General features: G+C 45.1%; 1 protein-coding gene across 1 annotated transcript in view; it reads right to left on the minus strand.

Annotated features, from left to right (window-relative positions):
* The window catches only part of SMC5 (structural maintenance of chromosomes 5), a 115,239-nt gene that overhangs the window by 15,293 nt on the left and 85,954 nt on the right, over positions 1-13,992 (minus strand). Inside the window, exons 18-21 of the mRNA XM_075889690.1 lie at positions 12,448-12,564; positions 8,748-8,870; positions 6,580-6,708; positions 4,015-4,110 (exon numbers count right to left, since the gene is read on the minus strand). Of these exons, the coding sequence (XP_075745805.1) occupies positions 4,015-4,110; positions 6,580-6,708; positions 8,748-8,870; positions 12,448-12,564 (465 nt within the window). The remainder of the gene's footprint in view (positions 1-4,014; positions 4,111-6,579; positions 6,709-8,747; positions 8,871-12,447; positions 12,565-13,992) is intronic.

Below are 13,992 nucleotides of genomic sequence, written 5' to 3' on the forward strand. Positions count from 1 at the left end.
CCGCTCAGCCACCTCGGCTCGCTGCATCTCCCTCCCCCCATTTGCCCGCTGCCACGCACCGTATAGTTTTTCTTTCTATTTGTGCGTGGCACGTACCCAGTATTTTTTAAAATATTTATGCGCCAAAGCGGTGTTCATGAATGGTGCGAGTGAAGAGATGTCACAACGGAACAAGTGAAGGTCACGAAACTTTCTGCTTTAACCGACGGTCGCTTCCTGCAAATACAAAACTTTAAGGCCCAACTACATGCAAGCAATTTTCAAGCGAAAATGACAGCATGCGCTACCGCTATGGCTGTCGCAAAGGGCCATCTGTCGCCATCGCATCACAGGTTTTTGGAAAACCAGGAAGAAATAACTTGTCGCCTAGAAAATATTGTGACTATTTCTGCAACATGGTCCCCGATTCTCGCTTCAGTTGCAATCGTCGCTTCGTTTCAGTTGCAATCGAGGCAGCCGCCCCATTCTGTTGCTTTTATTGACAGTTTGCTTTGAAGCTTCGGTGGTAGCTTGCTGCAAAGTTGGTTACTTGCAACAATGTCAACGACGGTGGTGTGGTCGTCATGCGAGGTTGCCACGAAGTTGGCAAAGTGTGTAGTGGCGTCGTAGAGCACGCTTCTGGTGGCGCCCTTCGAGATCACAGCAGATACCACTGTTGCAGTTAAAGGATTGCGAAAATAGATAGCCGCGAAACGCTTTTATGGTGTGCACGGGCGGCGCGGGAATAACTTGCAGAAGATAGCGCCTTCAATTACCGAAGACGAGTGAAGTGACACAAAGAAGCTGAGCGACCTAATATTTTTTTTGCTCACACTGAAAAAGTTTTCATAAAATTTGCCCCGCATAATAATGCACCCCCAACTTCACTCCAATTTTTCGAGAAAAAAAGTGCGCTCATTACGCAAGTAAACATGTTTTTTTCTCTTACACTTATCTCCCTAGCCGTCATGTGGGCCATACCATGTCCCTCCGTAATTGTATGGGCAGCCGTTCAAAGTAGTCACCGACCACCATTCTTTGTGCTAGCTTGCAGGCCTCGAAGACCCCTCATGCTGCATCCCCCGATGGAGCTTCCACCTACAAGAATTAGACGTTACTGTGGTTTACAAGTCGGGACACAAGCTCACCGATGCTGATTGCCTATCACATGCCCCAGTCGAGTAGATTCTTTCTGACTAAACTGACGACGAACAGTTCCTCATTGCCGTCACAGCCTCTAACTCGGCTCAGAAACAGTGATGACACAGAAGTTTGCCCACTCATCGACTATCTCGAGTACAAGCTTGAACAGCCACCATAAACATTCAGGCGCGCGATTTCGTCATTTTTTCTCCGTGACAACATTCTGTACAAGCGGAGCTTTGATCCCAACGCTTAAACCGCCCTACTGGTCGTACCATCTGTGATACGAGATTACATCCTCAAGGCGTGCCATGACGAACCATCATCCGGGCATTAAAGGTTCAAGTGCACTCTGGCTCATATCCGCCCCAAATACTAATGACCAAAACTGTCCCGCACCCTCAAGCACTATGTCAAAACCTGCCGAGACTTCCAACGTTGCGAGACTCCACCCATGAAACCTGCTGGTTTTTTACACCCTGTGGAGCCACCCGCATTGTTTCAACAAGTTGGCATGGACCTGCTAGGTCCATTTCCGAAATCTTCAGCGGGTAATCATTGGATAATAATTGAGACAAACTACTTCACCCGTTACTGCAAAACACGAGCACTCCAATGTGGTACAGCAAGCCGCAGACTTCTCCATTCATGCTGTCGTCCTCTGCCATGGTGCACCAGTCGTGGTTCTTACTGACAGAGGCACGGTCTTCACCGCCCAATTGCTGGATGAAGTGATGACACTCAGCGGCACCGTACATCGCCAGACGACAGCTTACCATCCGCAAGCTAACGGCTTAACAAAACGGCTCAATACGACCATCACAGACATGATTTCCATGTATGTCAACGTGAACCATAGGGACTGGGACAGTGCCCCCCCTTTCGTAACTTTTGCATATAACACAGCCATGTAAGAAACTACAGGATTTACACCTTACTGCCTGCTTTAAAGCCGCGAAGTTACTACGATGTTACACGCCATACTTCTACCTGGCGCCTTTGCGACCACCACCAAAAATGCTGACCGGTATGCGTAGCGTTCCAAGGAAGCTCGACAAGTAGCTTGCTTGCACATTTGCTCTCAGCAACAATACGATGCTCACAAGTACAACCTTCATCACAGAGAAGTCACCTACCACCCCGAAGAAAAAAATATGGATCTGGAGTCCCATACGCCAGCGCGGCCACTTGGAGAAACTCTTGCGCCGTTATTTCGGCCCTTACTGGGTTCTTCAGCGCCTTGGCGATGTCAACTACGAAGTTATCACCGAGCCTAGAGCGCGGACCTCCCGTCATGGTGCACAGCCAGACATCGACCACGTGGCCAGGATGAAGCCGTATTACTCACGCTGATGATTTGCTCTTGCCTTCAGACATCTGAAAGCATCAAGTTGATGCTTTTGGAGTGGGGGAGTAATGGCACAGGTGTGTAGTGGGTATCTGGCTGTTGCGTGGCTAGTTTCATCATTACTTGTGTGTGACGAAGAATTTGGCAGGAGAAAGACAAGGAGTAACTTGCACTGCTCGAATTTATAATTCGTAGTTATGTCTATCAAGAACAAGAGATGGTTTGACTGCTTGCTCAGGAACCATTTGTATTTATACACGGCTTTGTCTCTAAACCAAATTTTCAGATTAGATTCATTTAAGTATCTTACCGCCCGGTTCTTGGCCCATCCCCCTTTGTGGGTGAGCGCCATCCATCCGAGCTCATCATCATCATCAGAGCTGTTCCAGTGTTTCCTGCACTGTCACTTGTACTCAATTTATTACGGTGGCAATATGACTTGTCAGCCTCCTTTTTTGCTGGATTCGGATCGCAAGTTTTCTAGGATCGTGAGATTATTTTCAGCGTTTCTTTTTTAACATATCAACGAGTTCTACTACTTGCATAACAATTGCGCTTTCTTTGTAAAAAAGAAATCGATACAAATATAGGGGTGTGATCATTATGGTGGAGTACTTGGATATGGGATTACATGGGATACGTGAATACTTGAACTACAGGTGGGAGTTTTAAAGACGATAGTTTTTCTTGGGGACCTTTGACGCAAAAATTTTGGTCTGTCTGTCTGTACATTTGTCTGCTTGTCCACTCTTACCGGCATCGGGTACTTGAAACGGCGGACCCCATCCGCAGCGACCACCAATACTGCTCAAGGTTGAGCGTTCATGCTTGTGCAATTGTCAATTAAAAAGCAATTATTGAGCATGTCTGGGGCACCATAACAACACGCATATATTCTGCATATGCATCTCTTACTAGAAAACGCATACATAAGTAATTTTAAGGACCGTAGCGCTTATTACGCTGCGCTTACCATGCAACGCTTGCACGGAACGGGAAGTGTTTCCAACGCTTTGCTAAGACGAGATGGTGGTGGCACCTACCCGTCGCCTCGCGCGTTCTACAGCTTATCACCTCTGAGACGGGCGCGCACGGCCACGTGTTTTTTTTCCAAAAGAAACTGCCAGATGGCGCTCATGGCTCACATGTGACATGACTTGATGTGCTCGTGAACCTCCGCTGCCCGCTCGAGGCACTCTAACGCAGCGCCTCCGGAATACCATTCACCTATTTTCTTGTGCAGAACATCAAATAAATGTTTTGTTCACTCTCTCCACACGCAAGACTACTGTCTTTCGACGACATTTGCAGATTACATGCAGATATGGGGCCAATTTTTTGTTATAGCAATCTAGTATCATTTATTGTGCCTAGGCTACAGGGTACAGTTCACTTGCGCACAGTTGAGGAGGTACATAGTAGCAGCTGCAATCATTAAAATTGAAGTCTTTAACACAGTGTCTCCCCTTTAAAGGCAACTATAGGATGCTTGTGCCGCAACCTATAAAGAAAGAAGATGCCTCTCATAATCAACTGCTTCTTACCGAAAGGTCCACAGGAAGCATACAGCTCAGCTTCACTTCTTCCTCGTGCAACTTCTTGGTGATCTCCGCAGCTGTGTTTGGAAGTTTGAGGAATTCCTGCAAGATAATAACTAAGTAATTTGCCCTGACAGTACTTGTCCCTAGGAATAAGTTTTGGTTTCTGCAATTAATGCGATGGCAGCACACGAGCCTGAGAAAACAAGCACACCACACCCGTTCTCGTTTGTATGGCCAATGCCAGCATATCTTAATGCTACGGCATCAACAGATTTTTTCCTGTCATGTTGCGAGAATGTTGATGACGCCATGTCTGCACCAGGGGACCCAATTTTAAGTATCATATGATATGGTTATGAGGCATGCTAAAGTGGGGGACTCCGCAATAATTTGGACAATGTTCTTCAATGTGTACCCGAATCTAACCGCACTGATGTTCTTTGCATTTCGGAGTGACTCTATACCAATGGTATTCTTTTCGAAGAACTCCCCAGTAATGCTAAGGACAGCTGACCTCCTCAGTTCATTAGTAGCTAACGCACCAAATTCTTTCCACATTTACGTACAGTTTATGCACATTCAGCTTCTTGAGCTGAAACTTAACTGAGATCATCAAGTGGGCATGGTGCGGTGTCTCTGTTTCTTCCTTATTTTTTACACTCTGAACCCTGGCTTTGCTACTAGTATACAGTCGAGTCCACTTATAACGAACCTGAGCGTGTTGCGGCATCCATTCGCTGTATCCCGAAGTTCGTAGTAAATGAAACACAGCTTTAAAAAAAGTTGTGCATGAAAACACAAACTTTTTATGCCCCCAAAAGTCCGTGATGCACGTGTTTCGAATATCAAAAGTGATAAGGGCAGTCTCGAGTTTATTTCAAACGGCAGCGTGCTCTTCGCCGAGGTCCGTGGCATAAGCTGCATGAGGCACTGGCTCCAAAGTTTTGTCATTCTCGCCATCCGATTCCTTCAAATCATTCTTGCCACGTACTTCATTCACAATGCCCTAATCCGTGCACGGTTCCGCAGTGTCGGCATCATCATCGGCCGTAATTAAACCATGGCAACAGATGTCCCACCCGCTCTCCCAGGTCAGATTCGACAACGCGCTGCCACAAATCGCCGCCGCAGTGGTCCTGTTCGGAAGCTTCAGGCTCGGCATCGGGCACGACGTCGACAAAGTCGGCCTCGCGAAAACAGTTTCGCGCGCATGTAGCCATCACCCCCGCCCACGAAATATTCACCATCTCCACAGCTGCATACGGGGATGCCCGAAGCGGCAAGTTGGCTGCCAGGTGGTCCACAGCTATGAGCAAGCGCTCCGCAACACGGCACCTAACGCGCAGATTACGCTCAAGCCAAGCGGTCACACTTTTGACGTTTTGTTGAGCGGCAGGAAAAAGTGTGCTAGTCCTCCCGTCGGCCATCATGACCACACACGCACACCAAGAGCGAGCAAGACGCACAGACGCGACACACATGCCAGAATGCGTGGAACAGCTCTGGGCCCGTTTCCAGTCAGAAAACGAAACTAATTCGAGCCAGCGTGGCGGGCGTTATGGAGTGGTGGAGACGGGCGAAGGGGTTGTGATCAAGAGAGGAGAGCAGACTTGCGAGAGAAGTGCAAGGAGTTGCGATAAAGAGAGGGGAGGATGCGGCGAGAGGGCGACCTTGAAAAACAAAATGCACGGGAAGGAGGCAGGTTGAGTAGCTTGCTTGAAAGGTCCGCGAAACTCGCACGTAGAAAAACTTGGAAAGAGTGCATGGCCGCCTGAATCGGTGCGCGCGGCGGTGTTCGTAGAATCAGCGGCCGTGGTCAAAAATCGTCTTGTTGCGCCGGGGGGTTTGCGTGGCCTCACGAACTTCGATATTTAGAGATTCGTTCCGAGCAAATTAACAGCCGTTTTCGCGCTTCCGCACGCGCGTGAGCGAGAACAAGTCCTAAACACGAAACGAATCGCAAATTATCAGAGTCGGTGGGGTAGCGTACGCGCGTGCACTAGACACAGGCTATCGGATACAGTCGGTGGTCGACGATGTTGGCAAATGGTCTGGTCACTCCAGGCCGGCGACGTCGACAGTACCAGCAATCAAAAACGGGGTAGATGGCCGACCGGTCTTCGAAAGATCGGTCGCAGTGTGAAAACACAGGCCTCATCTGGCGATGCGGAATGCTCAGAGTAGCAGGGAGTGGGAGACAAAGGACGGAGGGGTGCGTAACAAAAGCGGTCGTGGAGAGCGGCAACTAGAGGGGCGTGGAGGCATGGTTGTTGGCATTTCACAATAAGAATGTATGGGCACCTCGCCGATGCCTGATCAATGGTCGAAATTGGTTTCCCGGGAAGTCGGCAGACCGCTGACTTTGTTCGCTGTGACCGATCAGCGGCGCTCAGAGACTTTCGTTGTAAGTGCGATTTTGTGCCATTGAACCAATGTATATTTTCACGGTCATGCGGATATTGTTCGTTTTAAGTGGGGCCGTTATATGTGGACTCGAATGTATTTGGTGAACAACGGGTATAGCCTTAGGTAATGAATGTGGCAGACAGTGTTGCCACCTTACAATACCTTTGCCACGTCCGGTGGGATGGTGAGAGTACTGGAAGAGCATTTGGTGGCCTCCTGGGCCTCCTTCAGCTTACTCTGGGCCTCTCGCTTCAGCCGCAGCAAATCCTCCTTCATGCTCTTCACTCGATTCTGCATGATGGGCAATCAAGAACTAAGTCTCATTTTTGTGCAAGGATGAGTGTCACAGCCTGTATTCTTAGTTTTTCGATTACACGATGCCTGTAATCCTCGTGTAATTGGGGTTTCAAAGCATAAAGAAAAAGTCTTACATGGTAACTACAGTCGATACCGGATATATCAAACTCGAAGAGTATCGCGGCCTAGTTAGATATATTGATAATTTGAAATACAATATATGAGTATTTAAGGCCTAGATTAAAGCATTTGAGGCCTCGGAAATCGTTACAAGTGCTAACATAACGATTCACTCACAGTATAATTAAGAACAAGGTCTGAACTGCAAGTCACCGCACTTCATTTTGCATGAAAATTGTCCATAAACTTGTCTTGCATCTAGCGTGCCGTCAAGTTACAGTCATGCTCAATTTCATTGAAGCCTTTCAAATAAAGGAATTCACTTCCTTCAGCCGCAACAGTGTTGATTGATGCAGAACGTTGACGGAAGCTTTGTAGCGTGGCAAAAGGTTGGTTACCGGCAGCAGTGATAGTGTTGGCATAATCATAACCGCACGGGGACACTCTCGTGGCACCGGCAAAGGCAGCCATTATCTCAGCATCGATGAAGTCAGAAACAGTTATGTCATCGTCTGCACCGATGGAGTCGCTTGCTGTCCGAGATGGTGCCTTGCCTGGAAACGCTGATAAGTCACAGAATTCACTAAGGCACCAAACACCGTTGTCAGTGGTCATGACTCATGACACACCTGAAGTCGTCACCTGGCCCGCAAGGAAAGTTTAGAGCGGCTTAGCTTGACGTCGCTCCAAGAGCCAGTCACAATTTTTATCGCTGCATGCGGGTGAACGTTCAGCTCCTGAATGAGAATTATCATGAACGAGGCGAGAAGTACACAAGTCCACAAGGTGTGAAACACAACGCAAAGTTTCCACAGTCAAGATGTTGGCGATATTGATGTGACTTGTGGCTTTGCAATCTGGCAGCCGCCGCTTTCAGCTGCTTTGATGTGAAAAGCTAGAAAAAGTATAGCCTCTAAGACATGGGTTTTAAAAATGAAAACACACACACAAAAAAAAATGCCATGAGGTAGCACATCTCGAAGGTCATGCTTTTCAGGCTCGCATGACATTTTGCGCCAACTATGAAGGGAATGCGAACATTGCAACGAGATCACCGAGTCACTTCACATTCTCATTTTGGCAATCTTTGGTTCTCATTTTGGTTCTCGGCAATCAGTATTTTTGAAAAACACCATGCCCGTGCGTTAAGGCCTGTAGATCACACATCAAACATAACAGTGCACAAACAAGTGCAGCACAGCGAACTAGATCGGCACAATAGAACAATACTGCCTTTTCCATCTCCTGTGCGCGAAAAATGATTGAAACTTGTTAGTGTGCGGCCAAACATTTATCATTATTTTCTAGGAAAAATGCACTTCCTGCACTTCGGAGCGGCGCAGCGTTCGATATAGCGGATTTCCCGCTAAGTTGGAGTTCGATATACGGGTGCACCGATCCCATACCTTTGCATGTGAATATTAAGGAGATTTCTCAACTGTTCGATATAGCCGATAATTCGATATATCAGAGTTTGATATATCCGGGATCAACAGTAGTACACCACCACTGGCAGCAGGATTCTCACCAGCTCGATCAGAAAATTAGAACATCTTGAGGGGCTAGATTTAGTAAATGATCATGAACCGGGTGAAATTAATAAAAGACAACGCACAATGCACACCAAACAGACAGAGCACAAAGTTGCGCAGAGTTAACAATTGTTTACTAGGATCTTCAGAAAACACAGTCAATCCTGGCGTTTGTGAAAACTAAGAAAGCTGTGAATCGACACTAACGAAAACTAATGGTTACAAAGCCGGCACGCTAACGAAAGGCATAGAGCAAGCGTTCCCTGTTTTTTTTTTCTTTTTACCACGAGTTACGTTGTGCTTTTGCATGGCCTTACAAAGAATAATTTTTTGCTATGCCAGTTGCTGGGCACGTTCTGCTTCAACGGCCCCACGACGTACCTCCAAGGAGCAATACTCGTTCTGGACCACCCTGAGTTTTTCCTCGGCCTTCTTCCGGTCCACCAGAACTTTCACCATGTCCAGGCGGTGCTCGGCAAACTCGCGGTGCTTCTTATGGCACTCCTGAAAAAGCACGCAGCCGTTACAATAAAGGGCTGCATGATAGACACTGTTGGCAGTGCAGGACTTATGCAAACTCGGCTACCTCAAGCAGCCCAAAGGCGCCATCCCGCCACGCTCAGACCTCATTATGACAAAGTTGAATTGTACACGCAAATAAGTTCGTTATCTCTGAAAACTTGTTAAAAGGTATATACTTAACACTATATCTATTGCAAGTGTATTTTTCATTTACATCGTTATATTTAGGTATCAGTGTACAGTAGCTTCTCATTAAAAGGAACCTGAAGAGACCGGGAAAATGTGTTCCATTTAACAGGAGTTCCGTTTACTGAGAGGTGAAATGGGTTGCAGCATTCAAGTATAAGACCAATCATATCAGAGGAAGTTGTTCTATTTAAACAGCAGTTCCCTTTAACAGATTTGCATTTATTGAGAGTCAACTGTAATTGAAAAAAAAAAAACAAAAAAACAAGTGGCGGCACAGTGTCACTGAAAGTAATAAAGAAGGATGTGTAACAAATTATCGGATGTGTAACAAATTAACAACAAAAAATTTCATTGAGTGTTCTACTGGGCGATTCCACGAGAGATTGACACGGGTCTGAAAGTTGATACTATAGATTTGGTTGCGTATTTTATATTTTGTGCACATACCACCCAATAGCCTGAAAGTGAACGTCGTTTTTATTAACTGCATAATTTAGGAGGAAAAAATATCGAACTTATTCTGTACGGAAAGACCAATTTCGTCTCTTGTCATTCTCTAAAGTTAACAATGATATAAAAACACAAATATTAACGTCGTAAAGACAGTCTTTTTCTAAGAAATGCACACATAATTAAGAGTGAAGCAGCATTCTTTGAAGCCTGTGGGCTGAAGAAAAGAGTTTTAAAAAAAATCTGTACAGACATTTTGGTTTACCCCTAAGGTAAACCAGCCAGTGTTTTATAACTTAATGACTGTTACAACATAATGCTTACGAATGACAAATCGGCCAAAAAAAAAGTGAGCTTCAGCTTCTGAGTCGTTTGAACATGACCATTTTAAGCATGCCCTTCTAAAATACCTAAATTTGACATTTGAGGTCGAGGCTTGAGATTTTAACTTATTGGCACCTCGGTTACATACATTCTCGTACGAGGCAGCTATGACAGCCATATGCTTTTAATGTTTCGGTTCAGTACACTTAAATGGGAATAGACTCCGAAAGGGACAACAGAGGCATAACGAATATCGAAATTAAGTAATGCTGCAGCCACCGCCTTAACCAGAAGACGGTTTATCATATCCATCCACCGGTTGCCTCTTCAACCATTCAATGCGCACCTCCTCTTGGAGGCAATGATTGATATCACACGGTTTCCACTATAGGAAATAATAAAAATCTGCAATTTCAATAGCAGATAGGTTAGTAAAGCCCAGCAAAGCACGAAGCCTCACTCTGCCTCGTAAGAGCGGCAAGCTCGGGTGTGATCAAGCCGGCATCTAAAATTGTGGCGCAGATCGCCATATGGCTGAAGAATGTCAAAATTCTCTATGCAAATGCTGACAACCTAGAAATGATTCGTTATTTTAAAATCGTTTTAGTGCATAGTGTTGCCACAACAACTGCGATAAAGTACAGAAAACTTTCCCTTCGTGCAGGTGCCATAGAACCAATTATGCCATGGACAGAGTTCAGTCATTTAAAGTTTCCATGGAAAATTCAGTGCAGTAGTAGCATTAACAGATTACGTTGTGTCCCCCCATTAACTTTGTATTCACACAGGGCTGGTCTGGTGATATCTTTTTTATGAAACTTTTGTTTAGAGCCCGAAACAATAGAACATTATTTTTAATCATGTCCCCGGCAGAGAACACTAAGACTTATTGCTATCCCATTCTCTGAGCTGGGGCTGAATTTGTCAAGTGACTTACCTTCGGTGCTTCGACATTGGGCTTCAGCCACAAGAATGCTTTTGATACCGTTTGGGCTTACCTTTACAAAACAAAATGAATGAGAGTTGAACTGGCTAATTGTCTTATTAGTGTAGCAATAGTTTAACATTAAAGAAAAGTTATGTTTTTTACTATGATTATTAGTGGTATAATTTATATTTAAACACGTACAGTTGTAGTCAAGACAATGATTATTCTGTCTGGTCTGAACGGGAGAACAACACTTATGGCACTCTTTTCATTGTACATAATTTTTTTTTTTTTCACAAATTTACAATATTGAAAAGGTCTAACTCAGGTAACCAGTTCTTGGCCGATCCTCTTGAGTGGGTATGAGCCATATTTAAAGGTGTCATCACCTTCATCAACATTGTTGCCATGTGTTGCAAGTCTATGTTGTCGGTACGTTTGGTTAAGCTCATTTAACGGTACAGATCATGGTCATGTATTGTTAGTGCCAACCACTGCTGTAAGTTATCTGGAAAACAAGCAGCATTTGTTCAATGCATTCCTCAGCTTAAGAGGGAAGAGGGGAGGGGGCCACTTCAAGTGTTCATGTTCTACCGTCAGAGGTCCCATGCTGGTGTTGGAGCATTTTATTTCATCGCTTTGTCCGCAAATATGCACGCATTTCCTGAGAGTGTGTAGCTGTGTATTGGATTTCCAGCAATGAAGCTGAGTGAAGCGCACCAGGAATGCACCCTTAGAGACATGTATTCCTCAAAAGCATCAATACTGCTGCTCCTCTGTAAATATGTTCACGTTCAAATGACTCAGAAGCTCAAGCCCACTTTTTTTAGGCCAATTTGTCATGTGTCTGATACCTTAGTGCATCCTCGAAAAGCTCAGACTCCTACCTGTAATAGTCTCGCTGGAAACAAAATAATGCAAAATGTTTCTTAATATTATTTTTTTATGACCTGCGAGGATCTTTTTGTGGGATTTTAATAAATATTGAAGATGGGGTTTTTAAATAATAATTTTTCGATATGCTTAACTGCTGCCAAACTTGAAAGTTCGAGGCCATTGAAAAAGATATTTATTTGAGGTACACCAACAGTATAGCCAGGCAATATTGTAAACATTATGTTGTAATAGGTAACCATGCTATAAAACACTGGCCGGCTTACCTTAGGAGAAAAAAAATATTGAAGATAGCAACTCTAAAAAAATGTCACTTGTACAGACATTTTCCAAAAACAGTTTTCTTCGGCACACAAGCTTCAAACAATGCTGCTTCCTTCTTCATTACGTGTACATTTTAGTGCACTCAGGAGTTACTGGGGCCGCTGTGAAAGGCCGCAGCCTGTTAGGGTGATCGCACTGACAAGTCATGTGTTTGAAGAAACAATGAAAAGAAAAGAAAAAATGCTCCAGGTGAAGAGGGGCCCATGCAGTACCTTTTTCGGGCCTACGGCATTTTCGCCTCCATGTTTTCGTGTTTGACTTCAGCATCCTTTCAATGCACAGCGGACTTCATTCCCACGTTTTTGCTTCAAAGTTGTTAACGCAAGCTTTTGGGCAACAGTCGTTTTCTTCACAATGCACGTCATGTATAAACACAATTTTTATGAAGGCACAACTTGATAATATAGACATGCAACATCAATGGCACCTCTGTGAAAACAAAAAACTTACCTGCAGCTTGTTGGCGAAATTCCTCGCTTCTTTAACTCTGCAGGAACAGATCTTTCGCTGCTCAGCAGCAGCCTTCCGATGCTCCGCGTCCAGGTCAATGGCTTCGTTTCGGAGTCGCTGGAAGAGAAAAACATGGTATACGACCCGAACCAAAATTGCACCCAACAAGAAACATAGTGCAGTTTAGTCTCGTTACAACAGACCGCCATAATCCGGCAAAATGTGTCCGTACTATCCGAAGTCTCTAATATCCAAACTGCGTGCACGAAGGGGGCATGGCCGCGTGAAGAGCTTTTCGATGTCACTTAGCTGTATGTATTTGGCAGCATGGTTACGAAAGACTTCAATCCCCAAAAGCGGCTATTAATGAAATCGCAATGCAAATTCTAATTAATGAGCTTTACAGCATGTCAGAGATGGCCCCTGCACCAGCAGCAAAGTTTATTCTGGTTGTAAAGGCTTTGCAGGCTTTTTCAGCCACTTCTGTTCGTTGGATGGGAATAAATTATTTCGTAAATGTGGACCAGAAGGCATATCTGCTTAAATGCCTAAAAGGAGGCTGGAAACTGTTGCTCCCACACAGCCTTTACACACACAGCTGGATGACCCAAAGTTGGTCCCAGAGTTCTGAACTGAGCAGCACCAAGGCAACTCTCGCATTAATACTGCAAGTTTACACTGGAACTTGCCTTATCGTCTTACTCTCAAAATACTGGTCGCGATGCCTACCAATGAGTGACGAACGTCTAACGCAAAACACAAACAAAAGCTTTCTTTCACACTTAGCCCAAAAATAAATTTGTGACAAGAGACCGGCGAGCACCCTTGAGCGATGATTCCATCACTTTGCACCTCATTCCAGTCAGCTGCAACATCTGAATAACTGGCTTGACCAACGACCTCTCAGACTGACTTGGCCGGAAGCCACTAATGTTGCCAGCACACCCAAAATTACCGTGATTTTAGTGCGCAGAGAGCAGCGTAGCCAAGTCTGTTGTCAGCCTGGGCCAGCACGGCAAAAGTACGCTTTGTGCACCCGATTTAGAAGAAAAATGCCACTAAGTACATCCACTTAAATTCGTCCACTGTAGCCGATAGTCCATTGTATCGTGGTTCCTTAAAATAATACTTCCCTGTGTTAATTTCATACACAGACTTAGGTCTAAACTGAGCAAACATCGTACTAGAGACCATGTCCTTAGGTCTAAACCTAACCACACGGGTCTCTCATACAGCGTTTACTCGAATGTGCCAAGAGTCCACTCCCCCTCAGGTCTTTTCTACCTGAAATAGATCCTTACATTAAAATCAAATACCAAAACTATTGAAATTCATTGTCTTTTTTTTCTTTTTGTTTCGTTCCCTCCCTCTCCCCCACTTCCTGAATGCTATGAAGTCACCCGTCACATAACAATAAAGTACACACAGTAGCATTTAGCCTCTGCCAAAATGCAGCCATGACGGCTCGAATTCGATCCTATGATCTTAGGATCAGCAGTCAAGCCCCGTAACCATGAGATCACCAAGGTGAGCAAGCAGTCACTT

This window comes from Rhipicephalus microplus, chromosome 3 (genome assembly GCF_043290135.1).
Source record: "Rhipicephalus microplus isolate Deutch F79 chromosome 3, USDA_Rmic, whole genome shotgun sequence".
Taxonomy (NCBI): Eukaryota; Metazoa; Arthropoda; class Arachnida; order Ixodida; family Ixodidae; genus Rhipicephalus; species Rhipicephalus microplus.